The sequence below is a fragment of the Bubalus bubalis genome, chromosome 2 (assembly GCF_019923935.1).
Source record: "Bubalus bubalis isolate 160015118507 breed Murrah chromosome 2, NDDB_SH_1, whole genome shotgun sequence".
Classification (NCBI taxonomy): Eukaryota; Metazoa; Chordata; class Mammalia; order Artiodactyla; family Bovidae; genus Bubalus; species Bubalus bubalis.
In genome coordinates, this window is record NC_059158.1 from 76,828,547 (window position 1) to 76,856,124 (window position 27,578).

General features: G+C 37.1%; 1 protein-coding gene across 5 annotated transcripts in view; it reads left to right on the forward strand.

Annotated features, from left to right (window-relative positions):
• The window catches only part of SLC25A12 (solute carrier family 25 member 12), a 166,172-nt gene that overhangs the window by 113,223 nt on the left and 25,371 nt on the right, over positions 1-27,578 (forward strand). For all 5 annotated transcript variants that reach the window (XM_044933796.2, XM_006070251.4, XM_025274905.3 and 2 more), the window contains 5 exons: positions 10,268-10,414; positions 12,560-12,698; positions 13,358-13,451; positions 15,029-15,113; positions 27,134-27,215. In XM_044933796.2, the coding sequence (XP_044789731.1) occupies positions 10,268-10,414; positions 12,560-12,698; positions 13,358-13,451; positions 15,029-15,113; positions 27,134-27,215 (547 nt within the window). The remainder of the gene's footprint in view (positions 1-10,267; positions 10,415-12,559; positions 12,699-13,357; positions 13,452-15,028; positions 15,114-27,133; positions 27,216-27,578) is intronic.

Here is a 27,578-nt window from a genome sequence, read left to right on the forward strand (position 1 = left end):
AATTTTTATTGGCTCATTTTCTGTGTGTTAATGCTAATTCATTCTCAGACTCTGCCTCAGTTATTCAGCTCTCATTTGTAATATGTTTAAAACAGAGTAAGTGTTTTTGGTCAGTTTTGTTCTCTTGGAGCAATCCGGGAACTTTCTTTTTAAAAAAAATTTTGAAAAAAAAAAATGTGAGGTAAAATTCACTTAACATTAGATTAGCCATGTGAAAGTGCACAGTTTAGTGGCATTTAGTACATTCACCAGCTCTAATTCCAAAACCTTTTCATTACCTCAGAAGAAAACCCTGTACCGAAGAAGCAGTCACACTCCATTCTCGCCTCTCCTCAGCTCGTGAAGCCACCAGTTTACTTTCTGTCTCTATGGAGTTACTTATTCTGGATATTTCGTATAAATGGAATTATACAACGTGAATTCTTGTGTCTGGCTCTATCTTAGCATAGTGTTTTCAAGGATTACCTATGTGTAGTGGATTTTAGTACTTCATTCTTTTTGTGGCTGAATAATATTCCATTGTGTGGGTATGTTGTATCTTGCCTATCTGTTCATTAGTTGATGGGCACTTACTTGGGTTCTCGCCTTTCAGCTGTTACGAACAGTGCTGCTGTGAACATTGGTGTACATGTATTTGTTTGAATACCTGTTTTCGAATCTTTTGAGTATATCTCTAAGGTGTGGGATTATTGGATCATATGATAATTTTAACTTTTTAAAGAACTACCAGACAGATTTCCACAGCTCATGCACCACTTTTCTGGAACTTTCTGATACCCGACTTTGTACTTAATACATAGCTATCAGCTTGTGATCTCCCTTCACCTTCATGCAGGGGAGTCCATTTGCCTTTCTGTTATGTTGAACCTTCCATTTGCTGGATTTTCTCTCTTTATTTGCTATTTTTCCCCTCTTTTTGGTAGAATACTTACTGCTAGGCTTTCCTAAGGAAAGTAAAATAATTCTTTTGTGAGACTTTTTATATCTGAAAACCTCTGCTCTATCATTACATTTAGTTTGGCCAGGTATAGAATTTTAGTAGGAATTTATTTTCCACCTAATTTGAAGATAAATCCTTTTTTTTTTCCTTCTAACATCCAGTGTTGCCACTGAGCAGTTAATTACCATTCTAATTTTTGGTTCTCTTTTGACATTTTTTTTCCCCCACTCTAGAGGGCTTTAAGATTTTTTTATTTTCAGTGTTTTGAAATTTCATGATGATGTACCTTGATGTGAGTTTATTTTTATTCATTGTGTTGGACATTCAGGGGCTCTTTTAATTTGAAAGCTTGTGTACTTCAATTCTTGAAAATATTCTTCTATTTTTTTTCTTGTCTTGAACTAGTAAATATAATAACTGTAAGATCCTTTAGTTCTCTTTTCTCTCCTGAATCTTCTATTGTTTTTATTATATTTCGAATTTTCAGGAGTTCTCTTTGGTTTCCTAATATTCCTTTCAAAATACTATACTGTTCTTCTTTCATGAATGTACTATTTTCTCTCACTTCTCCAAAAATATTATAGACAGGTGTTTTGTTTTTCAATTTTCTTCTTCTTGAAATCTGCCTTTTTCCTTCAAGTTACTTTATTTCTTTTTGTTTGGATCTGTTTTTCATGCTAGTAGCTCTTCCAAGTCTAATAACTCTGGGTCCTCTGCTCATACTAAAATTGGGATTGAGGCTTATTGGGAGCTTTGGGTTCATGTACCTTACTGTAAAGTTCTGGGTGGGTGGTCTTATTGGGGACCCTCTAGTTCACGTCTTTTATTTTGGACAGGGGAATCAGAATAATCATGTGGCTTCCCATTGAAGTATTAGACCTGGCTTTTGATATTCTGGTTGCTGAGTAGACAGGAGGGTTACAGGTCTCAGTATTCAGTGTGGAGGTAGTATGTGTGCTCAGTCATGTCCGACTTTTTGCAGCCTTATGGACTGTAGCCTGCCAAACTCCTCTGTTCACGATCCAGATGAGAATAATGGAGTGGGTTGCCCTTTCCTCCTCCAGCGGAAGTGGGCTTTCGTTTATTTTCCTCCTTTAATCTGTGCCTTGTCTCTCTTAGTCCAGAGATCCTCTGTTAAAACTCACCTTGTTGTCTGCCAGGGTTGGGAAAGGGCCAGAGCCCTGGCTTTGGTGGAGTATGGCAGGCAACTAACTGCTTTATAAACGAACTTCCATCTAAGCTTCCTATTCTCAGTGCCACCTTCACCATCACTCTAGGGGTACTGGTGCAGCCAATGCATGAGTCTTTGGCAGATTCTGTTATGTACATTGGATTGCTTTCTTTGCTTTTCTAGTTTTCTTGGGCCTTCTAAGCCAGTTATCATTTGCCTCTTTGCACTCTAAACTTAAAAATGTAGTTGCTGTCTTCTTTTTTTGTTCTTTGTCTTTGAGCTTCTGTTTTGTTTTTCATTCTTTACTGTGATTTTTGGTGAGGAATAGAGTTTTAAAAGAGCTAAATGTATGAATTCAGTCTCATTCAAAGCCACAGTATTTCTGAAGCTCTGCTATTTTTATCTCATAGATAGATGAGATGAGATGCATTTCTAAGAACACAAGATCTTTAGCTTTAGTATAACTTCCTTTATTTACCCTTTCCCTCAGTTTCTTTTCCTGCCCTTTCAATCTAGAAGCAGATTTATTTTCTTTTATTTATTAGAATATTTTTATCTCTTTAGAATATCTTTATTTTATCTTTTATAAATCTGGAGTAGTTCTTTTTTTCATTAGGGTGATCACATTATCTATTCTACCCAGATGTTTTGATTATTCTACATAAATGGAGAGCTTATGTGCAGAACTTTTTTCCTTTAGTTGCTTCTTTTTGAAGGCCTTAATTTTAATTTTTTTAACTTTTTATTTTGAAAGATGTCTATATTAAAAAAAAAAAACCCATGTACCCATCAACCAGCTTCAACAATTATATATTGACCAGTTATTTATTTATTTTTTTACCTATACTTTCCACTCTGTTCCCTACTTGAGAATTTGGAAGCCAATTCCATTTAATCTATAGCTGCATATGTGATACTTCAAATACATATATCTTTAAAAGATACAAAAGAGTCCTTCAACTGTTGACCTGATAGAAAATAGAAAATCTATTCTTCTGACATTAGTCTTGCAATGAGGATTCTGCTTTGTCTTTAACATAAAGGTGCACATTTTCTTCAGTACTGTCATTAATAAGGCTTAATCATGCCCATAGTTGCCACTGGATATTTCTGAGAGGTTAAAATGCATGCATGGAGAAGACAAAGATATAACAAAGGCATAAATCGGGAGGAAAATAAGCAGGAGTGAGGAAGAGAAAGCCTATATAAGATGGAGTAGATGTGTGTCTGCTCCTGATGCTGCTCAGGAATATACTTCCCTTGGGGAATGCTTTCAACCATAATTTAAGGCTGAAATAGAGGTTTAAAATGCCTGCTTCATTTGAAGGATGATGTGGTTGGAACCGAGGTGATAAAAATATAAAGTGGGTTAGGGAGAAAGACTAAAGTAGAAGAGGAAAAATATTTACAAATTGGAGATTGAACAACATGCTCCTAAATAATGGTTCATAGATGGAATCAAAAGGAAAGTAAAAAAATATCTTGAGACAAATGAAAATGGAAGCACAGCATACCAAAGCATTCATTCTTTGGTGCTTAGTAAAAGCAGTTCTAAGAGGGAAGATAATAGTGATAAACACCTACATTACAAAAAAAAAAAAACAAAACAAAACTCAGTCTACCTTTGTACTTCAAGGAACTAGAAAGAGAATAAGCTCTAAGTCAGAAGGAATTAACAAAGATCAAAGCAGAAATAAATGAAATAGAGACTATAAAGACAATAGGAAAGATCAATGAAACCAAGAATTAGTTTTTTAAAAAAGTAAAATTGACAAACATTTAGCTACACTAAGAAAAAAAGAAGACTCAAATAAAATCAGAAAGAGGAGACTGATTACAGCTGATAAAGATCATAAGGAACTACTCTAAACAGTTATACACCAACAAATGAGATAACCTAGAAGAAATGGATAAATTCCTAGAAACATACAACCTACCTCCATTTCATGAAGAAATGGAAAATCTAAACAGACCAGTTACTAACAAGGAGATTGAATTAGTAAATAAAAACCTCTCAATAGAGAAAAGTCCAGGACCAGATGGCTTCACTGTTGTTCAGTTGCTCAGTTGTGTTCGGCTCTTTGTGACCCCATGGACTGCAACACACCAGGCTTCTCTGTCCTTCACCATCTCCCAGAGTTTGCTCAGATTCATGTCTATTGAGTTGATAATGCCATCCAACCATCTCATCCTCTGTTGCTACCTTCTCCCCCTGCCCTCAATCTTTCCCAGAATCATGGTCTTTAAGTGAGTTGGCCCTTCACATCAGGTGGCCAAAATATTGGAGCTTCAGCTTTAGCATCAGTCCTTCCAGTGAATGTTAAGGGTTGATTTCCTTTAGGGTTGACTGGTTTGATCACCTTGCTGTCCAAAGGACCCTCAAGAGTCTCCTCTAACACCACTAGAGAAAATAATTCATTCTTTGGCGCTTAGCCTTCCTTATGGCCCAACTCTCATATTGGTACATGCCTACTGGAAGAACCATAGCTTTGACTAGATGTACCTTTGTTGGCAAAGTGTTGTCTCTGCTTTTTAATATACTGTCTAGGTTTGTCATAGCTTTTCTTCCAAGGAGCAATTGTCTTAATTCCATGGCTGCAGTCACAATCTGCAGTGATTTTGGCTTCACAGATGAATACTGCCAAACATTTTAAGAAGAATTAATACCAATCCTTCTCAAACTCTTCCAAAAAACAGAGGAGAGTGCACTTCTTCCAAATTCATTGTACAAGATCAGTATTACCCTGATACCAAAGCCAGACAAAGGCACTATAAGAAAAGAAAAGAACAGGTCAGTATCCCTGATAAAGATAGATGGACATATTCTCAACAAAATATTAGCAAACTGAATTCAGTAGTAGACCAAAAGGATCATAATCAAGTGGAACTTACTCCTGAGATGTAAGGATGGTTCAACATATGCTAATCATTAAATATGATAGACCATATTAACAAAATGAAGGATTAAAAATCATGATCATTTCAGTATGGATGCAGAAAAAGCATTTGACAAAATTCAAGATCCTTTCATGATAAAAACTCAGATGTAGATGGAATATACTGACATAGTAAAGGCTGTAGATGACAGGTCTGCAGCTAACGTCACACTCAATAGTTAAAAGCTGAAAGCTTTTCCTCTAAGATCAGGAACAAGTCAAGGATGTCCACTATTATCACTGCTATTCAAAAGGTAATGGAAGGACTTCGCTGGTGATCCAGTGGTAAAGAATCTGCCTACCAATGCAGGGGACATGGGTTTGATTCTTGGTTCAGGAAGATTCCACATGCCACCAGGCAACTAAGCCCACAACTACTGAAACCGACATGCTCTAGAGCTGTGCTCCATGGCAAGAGAAGGCACCACAATGAGAAGCCCAGAGACACAACTAGAGGGTAGCCCCACTCCCTGCAACTAGAGAAAGCCCGTGCATGGCAGTGAAGACCCAGGGTAGCCAAGAATAAATTTTAAAAAAATTTAAATTAAAAACAAGGGAATGGAAGTCCTAACCAGAGCAATTAGACAAGGAAAAGAAATAAAAGGCATCCAAGTTGGAAAGAAAAAATTAAAGTTGTCCTTGCTTGCAGAGGACATAATATATGTAGACTACCCTAAAGATTTTATGCTTACACAAAATACGGTGCTGCGATTCGTGGGGTCGCAAAGAGTCGGACACGACTGAGCGACTAAACTGAACTGAATATACTGTTAGAACTAAAAATAATTTCAGGAAAATTTTCAGATATAAAATTAGTGTACAAAACTGAGTAGCATTTCTGTATACCAGCAACAAACTATTGAAAAGGTAAATTAAGAAGATTGTTTCATAATAATATGAAAAAGAAGGAAACCAGAGTAAATTTAACTAAGTGAAAGATCTGGAAACTGTAAGATGTTGATGAAAGAAATTGAAGACATAAATGAAAAGATTTTGTGTTCATGGATTGAGAAATTAATATTGTTAAAATATCCATAATACTCAAAATGATTTATGGATTCAGTGCAATCCCTGTCAAAATTCCAGCAGCGTTTTTCACAGAAATGGAATAAAACAATCCTCAAATTTGTATGGAACCACACACACAAAAAAACAAAACCCAAATTGCCAAATCTATCTTGAGAAAGAACAAAACTGCAGGGATGACACTTCCTGAATTCAAACTATGTTGTGAAAGTATAGCATTCAAAACAGTATGATATTATCATAAAACAGACCCATAGATCAATGGAGCAGAATAAAGAGCCCAGAAATAAAGCCATGCATATATGGAGAAAGGGTTCAGTTCAGTTCAGTCACTCAGTCATGTCTGACTCTTTGCGACCCCATGAACTGCAGCACACCAGGCCTCCCTGTTCATCACCAACTCCCGGAGTCCACCCAAACCCACGTTCATCGAGTCGGTGATGCCATCCAACCATCTCATCCTCTGTCGTCCCCTTCTCCTCCTGCCCTCAATCTTTCCCAGCATCAGGGTCTTTTCAAATGAATCAGCTCTTCACATCAGGTGGCCAAAGTATTGGAGTTTCAACTTCAACATCAATCTCTTTAATAAATGGTGTTGGGGAAACGGGACTCCATCTTAAACCATACACAAAAGCTAACTCAAAATGGATTAAAAACTTGAATGTAAGACCTGAAACTTAAACCCCTGGAAGGAAACATGGAGAGTAAACTCCTTGACATCCATCTTGGCAATGATTTTTTTTGAATTTGACACCATAAGCAAAGGCAACAAAAGGAAAAATAAACATGTAGGACTACATCAAACTGAAAAGCTGCACAGCAAAGAAAACCAACAAAATGAAAAGTTAAGCTATGGAATGAGAGAAAATATTTTCAAACTATATATCTGATAAAGGATTTATATCCAAAAAATACAAGGAACTCATTCAGCTTAGTAGCAGAACAAAGCAAACACCCTCAAATGCAATTACAAAATGGACAAGGGACCAGAATAAACATTTTTCCAAAGAAGACATACAGATCGCCAACAGATAGATGAAAACTTGCTCAGCATTGCTAATCAGGGAAATGTGAATCAAAACCACAATGAAATATCACCTCACACTTACTGCGTAGTCTGTTAGTAAAAAGACCAGACACGACAAGTATCGTCAAGGATGTGGAGGAAAGGGAACCTGTGTACACACCATGGAAAACAATACGGGAATTTCTCAAGGAGTTAAAAGAGCTACTGTAATCCAGCAATCCTACTTCTGAGTATGTATCCAAAGGAAACAAAATCATCATCTCAAAGAGACTATCTGTATTCTTGTTTATTGCAGCATTATCATAGTAGCCAAGGTATAGAAACAAGTGTCCATTGACAAAAGAATGGTTAAAGAAAATGTGTCATGTGTGTGTACACACACACACACACACACACACACACACATCTCATTCCACATTTATGCAATGGAATACTATTTGACAACAACAGAAAAGGAGATCCTGTCATTTGCAACTGCATGGGTGAACTTGGAGGGAATTCTACTAAGTGACATAAGCCAGACACAGAAAGACAAATACTTCCTGCTGCTGCTGCTAAGTCGCTTCAGTCGTGTCCCACTCTGTGCGACCCCAGAGACGGCAGCCCACTAGACTCCCCCGTCCCTGGGATTCTCCAGGCAAGAACACTGGAGTGGGTTGCCATTTCCTTCTCCAATGCATGAAAGTGAAAAGTGAAAGTGAAGTCGCTCAGTCGTGTCCGACTCCTAGCGACCCCATGGACTGCAGCCTACCAGGCTCCTCCGTCTATGGGGTTTTCCAGGCAAGAGTACTGGAGTAGGGTGCCGTTGCCTTCTCCGAAATACTTCCTGGTATCACTTAAAAAATAAAACATTGTACATGTAGAAACAGAGTAGAATAATGATTATGATTGGAGGGGGTAGGAGAAATAGGAAGAGGCTGGAAAAAGGGCATAAATTTTAAGATGAATAAAATCTGAAGATCTAATGTATAACATGGTGATGAAAATACTGTATTGTATAATTGAAATTTTCCAAGAGTAGAACTTAAGTGTTCTCGTCAAAAAAAAAAGTATGTAAAGTGATGGGTGTGTTAGTTAACTCAATGGTGGGAGTCCTTGCACAGTGTATACATATATCAAATCATAACATTGTACGCATTTTAAATATACTACACTTTTATTTGTCAATTATACTTTAATAAGTTGGAATTTAAAAAGTAGAGGGGTGGAAAAGAAAACTACTTTGTCAAATCATGTGTGTGCTTAGTCGCTCAGTTGTGCCCGACTGCGGCTCCATGGACTATAACCCACCTGGCTCCTCTGTCCATGGAATTTTCCAGGCAAGAATACTGTAGTGGGTTGCCATTTCCTGCTTCAGGGGATCATCCTGACCCAGGGGTCGAACCCGCATCTCTTGAGTCTTCAGGTTTGGCTGGTGGGTTTTTTTTACCACTAGCGCCACCTGGAAGTCTTTGTTAAACCATGCTGGTTGTTTATTTTGTACTCTATCTTTCATATATTTTTACCAGTTGATTTTTAGTTTCTCTGCTTCTGTTGGTCTTTTCAAGAAAATCCAAATAAGTGTGATGATATTATTAAATTTTTTAAAAGTTAAGATTATTGAAAGAGTTAGTAGATTTGATAAACTTGTTTCTAGCTTATCAACCTGCTAAGAAAATACTTAAAAACTTGTTTTATTGTTAAATATCATACAACTATGGACATATTTATATGTATGTTTTATACACATATAAAACAAATGTATAGTTTAATGAATTACAAGTCAAACCAATTTTAATGTCTTTCAACCACTGTTGAGATACAGAAAAATATAATTAGTAAAAGGGCGAAACTTCTATCAAAAGCTATTTTAAATGTCAGAAAAGGGTAAAGCAACATTGATTTGTAGGCTTTTATAAATAAATGATAATGCTAATTGCAATGTTTAATATATCTTCTGTGAATAATATTTATATATTTAGATGGGAATGTTGTTTCCAAGGGATTCCCTGCTGGCTCAGACTGAAATCCATAGGGAAGATACCCAGGAAAAGGAACTGGCAACCCACTCTAGTATTCTTGCCTGGAGAATTCCATGGACACAGGACCTGGAGCACTACAGTCCATGGGGTCACAGAGTTGGACACAGCTGAACAACTCACTTTCATTATTTCCAGAGATGCAAATAGTGTGAAAATGGCATCTAATAGCACTATTATGATGTTGTGATAACAAATTTATTTGGATTGTGTCATATGTCCTAGGAAAGAAATGCTCTAATTTTGACTTTTAAATAGTCCTTAGGGTATTATTTGCATTTAAAAAATTTAATTACTTAATTAATTTTTGGCTGTGCAGGGGCTTTCTGTAGTTGCAACGAGCGGGGGCTTCTCGTGTTGGAGAGCATGGTATCTAGGGGGCGTGGGCTCAGCAGTTATGGCGCACGGGCTTAGTTGCCCCACAGCATGTGGGATCTTCCTGGATCAGGTATCAAACCTGTATACCCTGATTTTGGCAGGTGGATTGTTAACCACTGGACCACCAGGGAAGCCCACTTTTTTTATTTTTTTCAAAATTTTAATTGATATCACCTACTACAAAGTTTGGCTGCCCAATAGTTGAAAAGTTCCACGATCTTCTGGATTGTTCTACAGTTTGTGGGTATCACTCAAAGCCACATAGAGTGATAGATGAACAGTGCTTATGTAGTTTGTTATTCATAACTTTCATATTAGAATTTGAGCTGTGGTTGGTTGAATCTAAGGACATGAAACCCTCCGATAGGGAGAGCCACCTGTAATCTAGAAAGTGCTCTGGGATGACAAGAACTTCTTCAAGCAGGAGAGTTACTATATATTTTAAAAGCAAAAACTTAAAGCACTGAAAAGATACTCTATTTTCAGTAATGAAAACTTTTCAAGTAAACAAAGGTTTTCCCCTCCCCCCCCCCTTTTTATTGACATTCTGTGACTCACTTTTCTTCCTGAGGAATAACATGTAGTAAGTATATTTTCAGGAAAATGTGCTTTTTGAAAAGACATGAAGAGTTTTGCTGTACATTCAAAGATGTGTATTATTCATTTTTAAAGTAAATGCATGTAGAGGAAGGATGTCCCTGCTTTTCTAAAACACACATTTGGGGTATGCTTCCATCAGCCTGAGGCCCTGTTTCTGACTTCTCCCTCCAGGAACTACAATTGGAACATGCAAGGCAAGCCTTTGCTCTCAAAGACAAAAGCAAAAGTGGCCTGATTTCTGGTCTGGATTTCAGTGACATTATGGTTACCATCCGGTCTCACATGCTTACTCCCTTCGTGGAGGAGAACTTAGTCTCAGTAAGTAAAAAGCAATGACTTCAACTTTCTATTTCCTCAGACCTTTGAAACCATTGTCCTGGACTGCATCCCTCGGCATGTCTCCCTCTCGTCTGTTGTAACTTGACTCTTAGTTGGTAGGAGGTAATCAGATGTGTGTAAGGGAGATGTGTGGGGGGGCGGGGTGACAGTGAATAGTTTTCCCCCAGATCAGCACCACAGTCTTGCTCTCATATATTTCCAAATAGTTTATTTCCATTTACAGAGCCCACCTAAAGAAAACGGGAGTATGTAGACAAGGGTGTGCGCTTACTTTTCCCGAGGGCAGTACTTCTCACAGACACTACTGCCTTCACCTTTGGCCTCTTTCCATCCCACCAGGCTCCCAAAGCCTTGCTATAAGGATGGCTCCTTCCTTTGTTGCCTGCAGGGTGCTGTTTGCTAGAGGGATCATCACTGGCCTCCACACTGTTTTAATAACCATGGCTGTGGCAGAAGGTACGGAGGAAATATGTGGGCGTCAGCCTCTGTGGCTCACTCCTCTCTCTGCCCCTTCACCTGTGCACTCAGTCTGCATGGACCAGACAGTTTTTTGTTCTTTAAACTGCTAAACTCTGTAAAATAAGCATCTGGGCCAATAGCAAACTGATGTCATCCACTTCCTCACAAAGAATGGTGAAACTGTCCTCGCTTACCGGTTTTCTTGTTCCTGTATTGTACTTATGTGTAAGTTTTGGATTGCTGCTTGTTTTAAATGGAGGGAAGCCAATGAGCGCTTTTGTTGTCTCAGCTGAAGATCATTATCCCTGATTTAGACCAGGGTAGAAAGATCAACTTCTGTTCTTTTTCTTCAGTGAGTTTGAACATGGAGCATGTCACTTTCTCCTATACATTTCACCTCCTTGACACCCATCTCCCACTCCCCTACCCTCACCTCATACCCTAGCCAAAAAAATGAAAGAAGGAAGAAAAGAAAGTAAGGGAGAGAGGGAGGAGAGAAGAAAAGAAAATCCTAGAGAGTAGGGCTCAGTCCCTTGGGGTGAGGGAACCTGTTTAATCTTTTCCAGTTGGGTTAGATAGACCTTTATAGCCTGTTTACCAAATGCCATCTCAGTTTCTGGAGGCATGTGTTAAATAATTTGAATCTGGCTTTTTGGGTCACTGGTATCCAAATTCAGGCTAATACAAGTATCACATATATTTGGGCTAAGGCTTGTGTGTGAGGGATGGGGGTGGGAACATATGCCCATCATTACCTATACTGTCCTTAATATAGATCTTTATGATTAAGGTTGTCACACTGTCATTTCCATGAGTATTTGAGTTTTTAATAGAGAATGTTTTTAATCATCTGGATTCCTCTGACTCTTGGCTTAGAAATTAAATGTTTGCAAGCTACGAAAAATATTCTCTTTTGAGTTTTTGTCCAACTGTTGGATAGAGGGAGAAGTTACCCCTACCCTGCAGAGTAGGGTAGGCTGTATTGTCCCCCTTCTTCCCCAGGCATGAGAGAGCCTCTTTAGTGCTATTCCACTAAAGACATATTTATAGCAAGTAAAATCCTCCCTAGATTTTCTCTACATCTTTTTGGAGTTTTTTGGTAGTTTTACATTTTGTCACAGAGATTTAGAGCTCAGCACAGACCATTCTATATGTTAATTATAACAAGAAGCTTAAAAAAGAAAAGATTAGTAAAGTTGATAAAATGAAATAGTCTTAAAATTTAAAGTTAACACTGTTTTTTGTATATGGGTGTGGAAAAAAAAAAAACAAGTTTAAAAAATGTTTCTTATTATTGTCTGTTGAGGTTTGGATTATCCAGAAATAGCAGGAGTTTCATAGTTGAAGGTCTTGAAAATCCTGTTTAAATAATCATTGGTTTTGATCTGTGATAATTATATTTGTTGTTTTTGACCTTATAGGTAGATGAACCATGAAGTCCAACTTCCAGATGTTGCTTTCTTCCTTAACTCCTAAATTACATAGACTTTCCTGAGGGCTTGAAATGCACTGAGCATTTCAGCATGATACCGTCCTTGTGTTTATGGACTGGTTGTTTATCATTTTAGTAATGAAGACTCCTTTGGTTCTTCTTTGAGAAAGTTCAGTGTCCATAAATGTGCTTTTGTTTTTGTTTGTTTAACTTTCTGTGTTGTCATTTCCTAGGCAGCCGGAGGAAGTATCTCACACCAGGTTAGCTTCTCATACTTCAATGCATTTAACTCCTTACTGAATAACATGGAGCTTGTTCGTAAGATATATAGCACTCTAGCTGGCACAAGGAAAGATGTTGAAGTCACAAAGGGTAAGATTTTTAAAATACATATTGACGCAAATCTCAGCATTTTCACTTTTCTTTATCTAGGGTGAGAGGTTGATCTAGGTTTACTACTGTGAAGCCACATCTAGAAAGTGTGTATATTTCACTTGGACCATCATGGTCTCCAAAAATCCAGTTGGATTTAATGGGATGCCAAGGTCAGGAGTGGAAAAGTGGCTTTGACAGTTTTAAAAAGAACCGTGGCCCAGTCTGTCAAACAGGTCAGTGGCAACGGCTTCTTTGTATGAGGAAGGAGTGGCCACAGAAAGATGGGCAGGGCTACTCCTTTTGCTGAATTGTAGTGGGATGTTTTAAGTGACTGGAGAAGAGCCAGTTCTTTCATCTTGTAGCTCTGGAGACCAAAGCAAATAAACAAGATGAGGTTAGAGGAACCTAAAGCGATTGTTTTACCTCTGAAATTACTTTACCTGCTTTTACTGTTTCATCATCTTAACATTTTATCTTTTGCCAGTTTTCATATTTTTGTAGTTATTTCTATGTAGCTGAACTTAGATATTGAAATTCAGTTTTAGATTTTTAAAATAATACTAAAATGCTTTTAGCTTTCAGATAATAGTTAAGGTAGAAGTTTGTTATATGTTAAGAGTCTTTGAAGATTTTAAAGCATTTTCTTTTTCTTCCAGAGGAATTTGCCCAGAGTGCCATACGCTATGGACAAGTCACCCCACTAGAAATTGACATCCTGTACCAGCTTTCAGACTTATATAATGCTACAGGGTAACTATTCCAGTAATTCCTCATGATACTTTTTAGGACAGTTACTTTAATGTGAAGCAGTGGTGTTCTTTTAGTTCATTTAAACAATAGTTTGCTCAGTATATAAGTTTCAAGAACAAGACATAGGCAGATATGAGAAACAGGAGGAGGACGAGACAGGCGAAGACAGACTAAAGGTGGGGGGAAATGGGCGAAGGGAAAGGGAAAGCAAGAAGGGGAGGAAAGAGAAAGGAAGGGAAGAAATGGAGAGAGAGAGGTAACGAAGGGAGTAAAGGCTGTTGAAGAGTGTGAGAGGGAAAGGGGGAAGGAAGAATGATAGAGGAGGGGGCAGAGGGAAATGAGAAGTAAGTGAGGGACAGAAAAATTGATTTAATCTGGACTCCGTAGAGGTGGTTAGAAATTTTTAGAAATTTGTGGATATTTGCCTAAATTTGTAAAATAAATTGAAGTACATGTTCAGGAATCTTATAACCTTTTTTTGACTCATTGTGAGTGGGCATTTTCCTAAACAGTATATACCATTTTGTGTTGGAGGGTATCATTTTCTTGAAATATGCCTGTGACATTATTGTCATGGTTATCAGCATAATTAAGCTTACATGTTTTATATCTCTTTTATAGATTGAAAAAACCCAGTATTTAATTTGTAAAGTCTTACACAAATCCAGATGAAAAAGCTTTGTCCGTGGGCATCCAGTAGGACCTCGGGATAGGGGACTCAGGATCTACTAAGTGATCAGATTTTCTTAGTCAGCTTTAGCAGTTATGTAAGTGTAGGCATATCTGAAAAATAGGTTTTAACCCTAGAACTGAAGACTAGTAGAAGTTGAGTGTACCATAGATAATTTATTGCCTTCATGTTACATAATAAACTGTCAAGCTGGAGTTAATACTGGATAAACCAGCCAGTCTTTGATGATTGACATGAAATATCAGGCCCATACCTCATCCATCTAGAATTTACATTTGTAGTAAAGGTATTGAACATCCTTCATGATAATAAAAGCTTGCAAAGCGTGCTTCTCAAAACTGGATCTGAAGTGACCTACTACCTGGATCATGGAATACACTTATTTTAAAACAGTAGTTCATTCACTCAGTTCAAAACTCAAGAGTTTTAAAGAGCCTGCTGTAAAAACATCTCCCACCCCTTCTCCCTTCTACCCTTAAAGGCAACCAGTATCTATCACTTTTGTGTTTATCCTTCTCAAGATACTTTGCACTTAAGCATTAAAGATGTATGCTAAAGAAATATATTAAATGTGTATGAACTGAACAGTCAGTGTTTATACTTTGTTTCTGAGAAGAATTATTTCTTTAGTTTTTTAAATCTATCTTTAGAGTTATTAAATTTGTGTACTCTATATTATTTCTTTACAGTCTTTTGCTTTTTGTGTGGCAAGCAAGGTCTGAAGGTTTTTTTTTTCCCTCTTACTAAAATTATCTGTGTGACTAGAGAAATACTACTTTTAAACTATAGTTCTTTTTTACCCTTTTCTTTCTGAAGAAAGGTGATCTTAGTATGAGGTGTCTGTCGGTGTCTAACAGTTCTTTCTTTCCCATATTTTTGCCTGAAGGCGCTTGACTTTGGCAGATATTGAGAGAATAGCCCCGCTGGCTGAAGGAGCCTTACCTTACAACCTGGCAGAACTTCAGAGACAGGTAGGAGGCATCTCAAACAGAATCATCTTCAAAAATGCTAAAGTAGTATGGACATGACAGCCTGAACCTTCTGAACCTATGGAAATGAAAACATGATTTACAGAAAGACTTTACTTAGCACAAAGATTACCTTTATAAAACTGTTACCCCCACCCTTATAGAGTATTCTTATGGGGCAGGTAGATTTATGTTTGTGTTTTTTGTTTGTTTGTTTGTTTTCCTTCTTTTAGCTTTTTAAGATAAGGAAAATAAGACTGTAGACATAGATGGGCTTGGCTTCCCTCCCCCAGAGTAGCAGTCTTTCACTTTCATTTGCCTAGTGACATTTAAAGATTAGTGTGAAGTTCACTTTGTATTATCAAACTGGTATTTATAGGGTTTTTAAAATACAAGACATTCCTCTACTGAAATCAGTCTTTGAGAATCTTTCACAATAGTGTCTTATAGATTACAACAATAACACTCTTTGTGTGTCCGACTCTTTGCGACCCCATGGACTGTAGCCTACCAGGCTCCTCTGTCCATGCGATTTTCCAGGCAATAGTACTGGAGTGGATTGACATTGCCTTCTCCAGGGGATCTTCCCAACCCAGGGAACGAACCCGGGTCTCCCGCATTGTAGACAGACGCTTTACTGTCTGAGCCACCAGGGAAGACTTTAAAATACAAGACGTTCCTCTACTGAAATGAATCTTTGACTGAGAATCTTTCACTATAGTGTCTTTTAGATTACAACAATAACACAGGAAAACTATGTAAATAATGAACCAGAAAGAAAACCTTGATTATTATTACATTTTTGATAATATTAGTTTTTTGTTTATGTTAAGAGTGATAAAAACAGTAAGTTCTGAGTCCTATAAAGTTATTGCAGCCTTATTTCTGGTTTCAAAAATACTCTCTTGTTAGGAAAATAAACTCCATGATATTACCTTGAAGAGTGGAATTGAGCAGATTTTTAAAAAATCTTGTTTTAAACTGAAACCCTATTTCTGACGCATTTGGAAGAAGCCTCAGTTGCAGTGGTGGTCACATAGTTTTGGGGCTGGGGATGAAGGTTATAGGAGGGCTAGTCCTTGTCTAACAGACATGAGACCTGTTCCCTCATGATTCTTTAGAAGACTGTGATACACTATGAGGCTAGGAGACGTGGGGAGGGTGAGGGGAGACGGGGGCTGGAGGGGAAGAAGACAGGAGACGAGAGAGGAGGGGGGGAGGGGAGAGAGAGAGAGAGAAGCTACATTGGCATACCATGGAAAAGGCCCCTGTCTATTTTGCTGCTACCACATTGATGAGTAGCTAGATGTGCTAGCAAAACATCAAGGTATCTGAGTGTGATTCACTGTGGGAAGTTTCAGTAGCAAAACTTTCTTCCGTTTGAGCTCCATGGAATGATGATTCTGCCTCGGAAACAAATTAGAATGTTCAGTTTTACTCTGTGTAATAATCAGAAACTTCATAGGTATTATAAGATCTTATTTAAAGGTTGCTAAGAAATTTACAAAATAGAATTTTAGTTACAAGTTTTTATAATAGTGCTATAGTCAGGTAAGTAAATTGAGAATGGAAACTAATTGCTTTTATATCTACATTTTATGTTAATACTTTGTTGGGGTGTAGTAAAGCTTCCTGTAAATTAAAATATATCAGTAACCCACTGAGATTTAGCCTCTTTAGTAGTAAAAAGCTCTTATTTGCTGCCTTCAAAGTTTATTTTTGCTATAAGTTCTCAGATACTTTAAAAAAAAATAGGTGGATTTATTCCAATTCATTGATTTATAGTAAAATTTAATAAAATTATTTAAAATTTGGAGATGTGTTAAAATATTTAAAGAGCTCTTACTGAATATAATTTTATATAGTACACATTTTATAAACAAGCATTTTTTCTTGAAGTTTGAAAAATTTCATTTCAAAAGGAGTTTTTTTTTTAGTGTTATATGTCTATGAATAAAGCTTTCCTTGGGAGGTGTCCTTAATAATTGTTAACTGGGGAATATCTCATTCAGCTTATTAAAAACAGTGTAATGAATTAAAAAACCCAATTCATTTCCTCCTATTTCAACATTTCTGGTGCTCTTCTTATTTTACTGGCCTTTCTCGCTCCTAGCTGTTTTGCTGGAGGCCATCAATGAAGGTGGCTTTTGTAATCTTTGGCGCCCTAAGTCTGCATTGCTCATAGTTCTGATTCCTTAGGAAGGTGTTGTAATTCTGCTACTGTTGGAAATTTTCTTGAAGACAGATTAGAAGATTTGCCTGCCTTCAGTGGCAGTGCTGATGCTCCAAGCTCTTGTCAGTTACTTAGAAAATGGGCAGTGATAGAAACCACCATTCTCTCTCACTGTGTTTCTGATTGGCATCCACGGTGGTGGTAGTGTGCCTTCTCTTCCTTTTCCCGAACTGGTAGAATGGCATGGGGACCTGCAGTCTCCAGAGAACAGGTAGACATCCTGGGTGTACTTATATTGGTCCCAAAGGAGGACACTCAGAGCCTGTATTGTTTATTTTTCTTTCACATATCAGTTAGATAGGGTAGTCTTATTGCTGAGGGGTTGGGCTTCCCAGGTGGCACAGGTGAAGACTCCACCTGCCAATGCAGGAGACGTTAAGAGATGTGGGTTTGGTCCTTGGGTCGGAAAGATCCCCTGGAGGAAGAAATGGTACCCCACTCCAGTATTCTCGCCTGGAAAATTCCATGGACAAAGGAACTAGAAGGCTACAGTCTGTGGGCTTGCACAGAGTTGGACATGACTGAACGATTGAACACACACACACATTGCTGAGAGTTTGGAATAAAGAAATAAAAATGAAGATTTAAAATCTGTTTTTTTTCCTGTAAATAAATCATTGTAAAAACAACACATGGAAAAAATAAAACTTAAAGAAGTCATAAATAATTTTAGAATTTCATGGAAACACACATATGAATATTATTTAAGAGGGATTCAAATTAATATCCCTAGTTACAGCCATTGTAAAAATCTGATCTTGACTGTCTTTGGTATCTGGTGTAAGTTTCTATGGTCCTCGGTTTCTCCTTTAGTAAAACGAGTACCTGCAGATCTAAGAATCCTTCAAGTTCCTGCATCCTGTAAAAATTATGTGAAGCAATGGATTTTTTTCTTTTTCAAAAATTTTAATGTATCTCTGTTTTTCCTTGTAACATTAAAAGATTTATGAGGAATATAGGCTAGGACCTAAGTAGAATATATAAAAAGATGCCTAAGTTCCGGAGAAGGCAATGGCACCCCACTCCAGTACCTGTTGCTTGGAAAATCCCATGGTCGGAGGAGCCTGTTAGGCTGTAGTCCATGGGGTCGCTAAGAGTCGGACACGACTGAGCGACTTCACTTTGACTTTTCACTTTCATGCATTGGAGAAGGAAATGGCAGCCCACTCCAGTGTTCTTGCCTGGAGAATCCCAGGGATGGGGGAGCCTGGTGGACTGCCGTCTGTGGGGTCGCACAGAGTCGGAAACAACTGAAGTGACTTAGCATGCCTAAGTTCTTACAGCAAACAAAGTAATAAACTTCTTGCAGTTTTCAATCTAGAAAAAGCTTTTCTTAGTAAAATTATTTTAAACTTATTACTATGAAGCATTCTAAGGTAGCCATATAGACTGTAATTTTAGTGACTTGTTTTTAAGACTTCTCTAGACCACGAAATCACAGTAGTGCTAACCATAACTATGTCCATGTTACTTCAAGAAGACACTTTTGATTCTCTTTTCCTATGTTATCAAACTAGAAGTACATAATTATTTAGATGTTGTATGTAGAGTATTTCCTTATAGGAATTTTCTTGAAACCTAGACAAAAAACAGGAAGAATGGCATGTTGTGTTATCTCAGCCTGTGAAAGTTATGAAAACACATGTGCGTGATGGAGGATCTCTGAGCTCAGAAATAAAAGTTATGAGAGAGGCAGAGTTTAAGAACTTGGGCGCTGATTAGGTAACATCTTTCCTGTGTCAGTTTCATCATTTATTAAGTAGAGAGCGTAGTATCCATCTCACAGGATTATTGTGAGAATCACATGAGGTCGTGCACTTACACCTACTAAGTATGCAGTACATGTTGACTGCTATTGTTGTTGCGGTAGATGTTAAATATGAGAAGGCTATCTGAGCAAACTCCAAGTTGAACTCAAAGACAGATATGACACAACTCCTTCATTCACCCTCATCTACTTTCCTTAGAAGAATGGCAAGTGAGGAAGAATTATATCTTGTGTCTTCTCCTTTATTGCCTGAAATGTTTCACTTTTTAAAGTTTTGTGCTGGCTGAAATTCTGTATTGTATTTTTTTTAACAACTTTGATTGATGGATATCATATACAAAAAAAATTCCCATCCCACACCATACCCCAAAATCTATTCCACCTGGGGTGTTCTAAACTTGAAAGATAAAAGCTTAGAGAAGATAACATAGACTATATTCATAATCAAAAGATAAACAGATTTTTACAAACAGGGCATAAAATACTTGTCATAAAAAAAAATTGAACTTCATTAAATTTAAGAACCTTTGTTCATTAAAACATATCACCAAAAGGGTGAGAAGACAGGCTACACAGAAGAGAAAGAAGATATCCAAATGGGGGAAGGAAGGAGGGAGGGAAGAAAGAAGGGGGGGGGGAATTCTGTATCATTAGTAAACAGAAAAGAATACATAGTAAAACTGCAATTTGATGCCACTTTATACTGTCCATATTGGCCAGGCTTACATATGACAGTGGCAAGTGTTTAGGAGGTGGAGGAATAGAGATAAGCAATGAGAAAAATGGATATTTTCATTTGATTAAAATGAGTTAAATAAAAGAAGGTGGGTTGCAGAGAGAAGAGAATGTGACATTTTTGGACCATGAAGCGCTTTAGAGATTAAAGACCAATTCTAGTCCAATATGAGAATGGGTAGACAACTTCTTTATTTTTTCTTTACTGTATATCACATAATTACTTTTTCAACTATATGGGGTAAATTTTATCTATGATGGACCTGCTTGGGAATATACATACTTTTTTAAAAGTTTTGTTTCTGTGGGAAATTATATTTAAGCTGCAGCACACTTGCACAAGAAACTTTAGAAATATAAGATGGCTTGGGTTCTGTCAGAACATTATTAGAATGATTTTTCCCTCTGTTTCATGTATAGCATTTCTTAGACATAGGAGTTTGTCTGTGCATTTTTCATTCTAATAGACCTTCTTTAAAACTTTGGATAGCTGCTGAGTAAATAGAAGCATTATAATCCAGTTACTGATTCCTTTTTTTTTTTTAATTTATAACACCTGTCATCTGTGATAATTTTACCATAAATTGAAGTCTCTTCTCAGAAAAGAAGAGATTGGTTTTTCTATACTAGATTTGTCTATTTATTAACCATTTACCTCATTTAAAGTGTTAGAATTAAAGACTTATTACAGTTTTTAACACAATTTAACCTCACTTCTTAGTCAGAAAGAACTATATATTGTTTAGCATTAGGGAGAAATATATATGCAAATATGGTCTTCCCTGCTGGCTCAGAGGTGAAAAATCTGCCTACAACGCAAGAGACGTGGGTTGGAGACAGCAGTTCAATCCCTGAGTGGGAAAGATCCCCGAGAGAAGGAAATGGCAATCCATTCTAGTATTCTTGCCTGGGAAATCCCATGGACAGAGGAGTCTGGCAGGTTACAGTCCATGGGATTGCAAGAGTCAGATACGACTCAGTGATTATACCACCATGTATATATATATGTGTGTGTATATATGTATGTATATATATAATTTTTTTTTCTTCCATCTCATAGACTGTCACAGCTTTGGATTATAGTCTTGTTTTCTGAGCTCAAATTCAGGTGTGTTAAATTTGTAGATGTGATTTGCAGACAAAAGAATTTTGTTTTATTTCCCCTAACCTTTTAGGGGGCTTCCCACATTGCCCTAGTGGGAAAGAACCCTCCTGCCAATGCAAGAGACATAAGAAATGTGGGTTTGATCCCTGGGTTGGAGAGATCCCCTGGAGGACGGCATGGCAACCCATGCCGGTATTCTTGCCTGGAGAATCCCATGGACAGAGGAGCCTGGCAGGTCCATAGGATCGCAAAGAGAAAGGACTAAAGTGATTTCGCACAGCACATTTTGCTATTACAGTCATGCATTTTAGTTGGTATAAAGTCTAGTCTTCCCCTCCCGCCCCAACCCATGCTCAGTATAAAAAACTTTAGCCTTTCCTTTTTTTTTTTTTCTGTTCATCAATAGTGTACCATTTGGAAGAGGCACTTCTTTTTATTGGGTTGGCATACTATGTGAAGTAGCTAGGTTTGGGCAGGGTGCTTGACTTGTTAACTGACATGATCTTGCATTATCTAATTCTCATTTATAGGATGAGTTATGGTTAAAGACAAAGTAAAAGAACTGTCTCTTCTGCAAATGAGATCTTGAACCATTTCCTCATTTCCTATCATCCACATAGCTTAGAGAGCAGGTTAAAAACCGTTTAAGGTTCTCAGCTCTTATTGTGCTTTGAAAAACACTTAATTAATCTTGTTAAATATCACCTTCATGATCATAATCATAACCTTAAGGAAAAGAGTGCCTCTTTCCTTTGGCCCATTTGTTCACGGTGGGTGATCTTCTTAGTGCTGAGATTTTCTTTCAGCCTAAATGCTAAAAAATTCAGTATACAGTCATTAATAGAGATGACAGCTACAGTAGCATTGCACTTATGAATATTCATGAAGTGAAATCCATAGCATTAATTATATTAATTTACATACCTGAATATAAGTGAACCATAAGTGATAGCTAAGTCTAAAAAAAAGAAACAAAAAAACCCTTAGTAGCCGTATATTGTATGCTTTTAAAAAAATAAATGCTATTTAATAAGGGTGGAGATGACATTTCTTTCAAAAGGCATTTGGGTATTTAAAGATGTTTTTAGTTAAGGATTAAATCACAGTATAATCCCTACAGTGTTCATAGGATTTTGTAGGGCTTAAAAACATTCTTTAAAGGACGAGTATATAAAGAAAATATATGATTGAACACAGGAGAAACCTTTTATATGAATAAGGGAATTAGTGGTTACTTGATTCTTTGTTTAATTGAGGTATAGTTGACTTACAACATTACGTTAATTTCAGGTATGTAACAGTGGTTCAGTATTTTTATAGATTATACTCCATTTAAAGTTATTACAAAATAATGACTGTATCCTTTTTACTTCTTTGTTTTATACATAGTAGTTTGTCTCTTAATCACATACTCCCCCTTTCGTTTTAGTTTTTTAAAAAATTTTATTGTACAGTTGATTTATAATGTTGTGTTTAATTTCTACTGTACGGCAAAGCGACTCAGTTATACACGTATACACTCACTGTTTTTCATAGTCTTTTCTGTTATGGTTCAAGATATTGAATATAATTCCCTCTGCTATACAGGAAGACCTTCTTGTTTATCCGTCCTATATGTGATAGTTTGCATCTGCTAATCCCAAACTCCCAATTCTTCCCTCCCCTGCCCACCTGGCAACCACAGTTCTGTTCTCTATATCTGTGTGTCTGTTTCACAGATAGTTCCTTTTTGTCATATTTTAGGTTCCACTTATCAGGATACCAAATCTGGCCCACACCCCTATCTTGCCCCTCCCCAGTACTTGATTCTTATTTGGGGTCATAGCTGTTTTAGTCAGTGAGTTTTAAATTCAACATATTCTTTTAAAAGGAGTCATGATTGGAAATAATTCATATTCTATGAGAATGAGATTTATTTTCACCCAGTTTTGTGATTGAGAAACTCTAATTTCAGAAAAGTTTCATGTGTGCGTGATTAGAGATTAAAACCATATGTGCTATAGAGATAGTATAACAGCTATAGTGGTTATGAAAGGTTTTAAAATCTAAGCCAAAACGCCATAACTTTAATTTCTTTAAAATATTTGATGTTCTTCAAAAAATAAATAAATAAAATAAAATATTTGATGTTGAACATCATTTTTGCCTCAAAGATACACAGATTACATTTGTTTTCAAATGAATTGTCCTTGAAACAGCATATCAGAATTAACTAGTTAGCCTCATTGTATTCAATCAATATTTGAAAAACTGACTGAAGTATTTTCAGTTAATATAATACTTTACAGTGACACCAAGAAGGATTTTGCATTAATAAGTGCAAAATAAAATTTAAATTATTTTGGTTCAGTTCAGTTCAGTCACTCAGTCATGTCTGACTCTTTGCGACCCCATGAACCACAGCACGCCAGCCTCCCTGTCTATTACCAACTCCTGGAGCCTACCCAAACTCATGTCCATTGAGTCGGTGATACCATCCAACCATCTCATCCTCTGTCGTCCCCTTCTCCTCCTGCCCTCAATCTTTCCCAGCATGAGGGTCTTTTCAAATGAGTTAGCTCTTTGTATCAGGTGGCCAAAGTATTGGAGTTTCAGCTTCAACATCAGTCCTTCTAATGAACACCCAGGACTGATCTCCTTTAGGATGGACTGGTTGGATCTCCTTGCAGTCTAAGGGACTCTCAAGAGTCTTCTCCAATACCACAGCTCAAAAGCATCAATTCTTCTATGCTCAGCTTTCTTCACAGTCCAACTCTCACATCCATATATGACCACTGGAAAAACCATAGCCTTGACTAGATGGGCCTTTGTTGGTAAAGTAATGTCTCTGCTTTTCAATATGCTGTCTAGGTTGGTCATAACTTTCCTACCAAGAAGCAAGTGTCTTTTAAAAAATTTCATGGCTGCAATCACCATCTGCAGTGATTTTGGAGCTGAAAAAAATAAAGTCAGCCACTGATTCCACTGCTTAACCATCTATTTGCCATGAAATGATGGGACCGGATGCCGTGATCTTAGTTTTCTGAATGTTGAGCTTTAAGCCAACTTTTTCACTCTCATTCTTGTATAATTTCTATTTTTGTATGTTTAGAATATATATTGTATGTAATTTAATAATGTATTATTTAGATTTTTATGCATATAATCAGTACAGTGAAACATACATATAACTTATAAATGAAATCATATAGTACCTGGCAGGAGTGTTCAGTCAGAAACAGTTGTTGAAGACTGTTGACTTAAAGGGTGATGGAGAAGACAGTGGGGTGACACAGGCCATCGCTCTGCTTACTCCCCATTGCACAGTAAGACCTTTGGCAAGTCACCTGTCCTGTCCACAGTGTGGCCATCTTACCTGTGTATGTATAGTGGACTGACTGACAAATTAGTACAGTGTGGTCTCAACTGTGGGTAGAAATTGCTGAGAGCAAGCACCCTTCTGATGGTCTCACAGGGGAATTTATTTCCAGAAGATTGAAAAACACTGGAAACTACCACAACATTGTAAAGCAATTTTATTCCCATTAAAAAAAAAATGAGAAAGAAAGAAAAACATTGGACCCCTTGAGAGCTACATTTGGTCGCCAATTCTGAGTGCTTGGTAAAGTGCTTTCATCTTTTGGAGGACAGCAAATTTCTAAATAAAATTAATAGCATTATTATAGTAATAGATGAAACAAAAAGTAATTATCTTTTTGGATGGCATATTTTTTTTTAACTGTTCTCTGAATAAATAAAAATTAGACTATACACAAGGTTTTGTTAAAATATTCTCTTTCCCTTTTAAAATTTCTAATAAAATATCAGTATTAAATGATTAATTGCTCACTCTTATTACAGCATATAAATCAAGCATAACGGATGGCTATGTAGTTGCTTGGGCTAACTTACTAGGAAAAGATGTATCCCCTACAAAATCATAATTATGTCCTGTGTGCAACTTTTCATCTTTTTATTTTATTTAAGATTTATTTATTGATTATTTTTGGCTGTGCTGGGGCTTTCTCCAGTTGTAGAGAGCAAGGAACTACTCTTTGTTGGGCTTTCTCTAGTTGCAGAGCACAGAATCTAGGCGTGTGTGAGGGCTCAGTAGTTGTGGCTCAAGAACTTAGCTGCCCTGTGGCCTGTGGGCCTCCCCATCAGGTATTGAACCATGTCCCCTGCATTAGCAGGCAGATTCTTAACCCCTAGAGCACCAGAGAAGCCCTCACCTTTTAAATAATGGTTTCTTCCATATATTAAATTCCGTTTTAGGTATAATGGATGTATACTTTCAGCTAATTGTATGGATTTCCCTGGTGGCTCAGATAAAGAATTGACCTGCAATGCGGGAGACCTGGGTTCAATTCCTGGGTTGGGAAGAGCCCCTGGAGGAGGGCATGGCAACCCATTTCAGTATTCTTGTCTGGAGAATCCCCATGGACAGAGGAGCCTGGTGAGCTACAGTCCATGGGGTCACAAAGAGTCAGACACGACTGAGCGACTAAACACACAACTTTGGTATATTGGGACAGTTGACATTTATACAATAGTGATTTTATTTGAAGTGATGATATTTGACTAATTGCCAGATTTTCCAAGGGTTTCATATTGACTTTTCATCAAACATTACTGATTTTCCTTCTTACTATAGAATTTATTGAACCACAACACTGTGGCAAGCATAATGAGGTTTTAAAGATCTCTGCCTACAGAGATCACATTCAGGTAGTAAATATTAGTATTTAGATATCAGATGCTTTTGTTAAAAGAAATGCTTACTGTGGTGCAAAATTTACAAAACAAGAACACAAAACCTTTCTATAGGCTACTTCCCAAATTGTTAATAAATATCTGGTTTTGTCATTTTTAGCTTGCTTCATTGAACTTTGAAGAGATTGTACAAATGAAAGCAAATCAAAGTAGATTAGCTTACTTTTTTCTTTCCTTTAGATTTTAGGCATGGAGTCCCTTTCCATTAAATTATTCTAGTGAGAGTATCTAAACTTTTTTATTATGCTAGTGTTTTAAAAGCTCGTTCAAGTTGATATTTTTCAAGTTTTCTTATGATAAAACAGTATTTCATTCAGACTGTTACCATTTGTAGCTGCTATTTTTCATAATCAAAATATTAAAGAAGACTGACAATTACTGTAGACAAATTATTTCAGGTCGTTAGTGCTGTGGGATACCAATGAAATGTCATTCTGAATCATAATAGGATTTTCCCATTTGCTTTATTTTCAACACAGATTTTGTATTAGAACTACAAATATGGCTAGGACAGTGGCTCTCAACCTAACTATACAACAGGATGATTTGAAACCTTTTAAAAATTTACAAGCCCCAGGCCTCAAGGATATCTTCAAGTCTTTCAGGTGTTCTCTTTGCATAGGCAGAATTGAGGAATACATAGGTGTAGGAGAGCAGATGGTCAGTAGCATAGGTGAGAAGTACTATAATTATCTAGTGATAACCTCAGTGGTTAAGCTTCAGAGCCAGAAGTAAGGGGGCAAAGGCTCTGAACTCTTGAAATATAGCAGCTATTAAAGATTTTCACGTTAGCCCAAAAAGACGTCTTTGACCTTGCTTATGTCTAATCCTGATGGTGCTAGTTATGTGATTTCTCCAGCCTTGATAGATGGGAGGGAAGCATCAAAATCAAACTAGGAGGCTGTTGGTAAAATAAGTTATAGCTGTCAAGCATGGGAAGATAGCACAAACAGCTGCCTTAGATCCTGGTTGCATGAATGGTCGTATGATAGTCGTATGAATATGTTGACCTTCTGTCTAATGTTGACCTTCATCTAATCTACCAGAGATGGTAGATTATGATCGGTATTCTCTGATTGAGGAAAGAAGATAGTTTTTGTACATTTTAGAAAGATTTTTCAATTTTAAGTTGATTAAAGCAAAGAAGGCGTAAAGATTTTATACCTAAAATATTTATTTACCTGAAAGATTCACTTCTGTAGAATGATAGTGTGTTCCCCAATAGTAGCAGATAAATGAAGTATTAATAGGCTTGTGAAAATGAGGGGGGAAAGCTACTCTATCTATTTGGCCAGATACGGTTTTTAAATGTCGATAGTAAAAGTATCTATTTCAGAATCTTAAATTAACATAGCCAAATTATAGCTTTTTTCATTTGCTGTATGCTTTTCCATTTTTTTTTTTTTTTTATATTTTCTTCTCCCCCACAGCAATCTCATGGTTTAGGCAGGCCTATCTGGCTCCAGATTGCCGAGTCTGCTTACAGATTCACTCTGGGCTCAGTTGCTGGAGGTGAGTGACATGTCTGTGTGCCGTTTCAAGCTTGTGTTCATGTAATATTATCTCACTAGACTGGGACAGATCAGCAAAGGTGCAGTTCATTGTTCGCAAGGGTCACGAGTTCAGGGCTTTCTGAAGTGTTCTTTATTTTTACCTATGATCAGAGGACTTGTCATAGCACAGCCATGGCCCCTCTGGCTCCAGTCTGTCTTCAGGACAAAAACCTCTGGAATCACGTGAACATCTTGGATGCGTGGTGCATTCCGCTAGTTATTATGGTTAAAGCCAGTATGAAGAAATGGAGACTAAGACTGTTTTTTGGTGTTAGGAGTGAGGGAAGGTGGGAAATCAAGATTTGGGGTACAAATCCCAGAC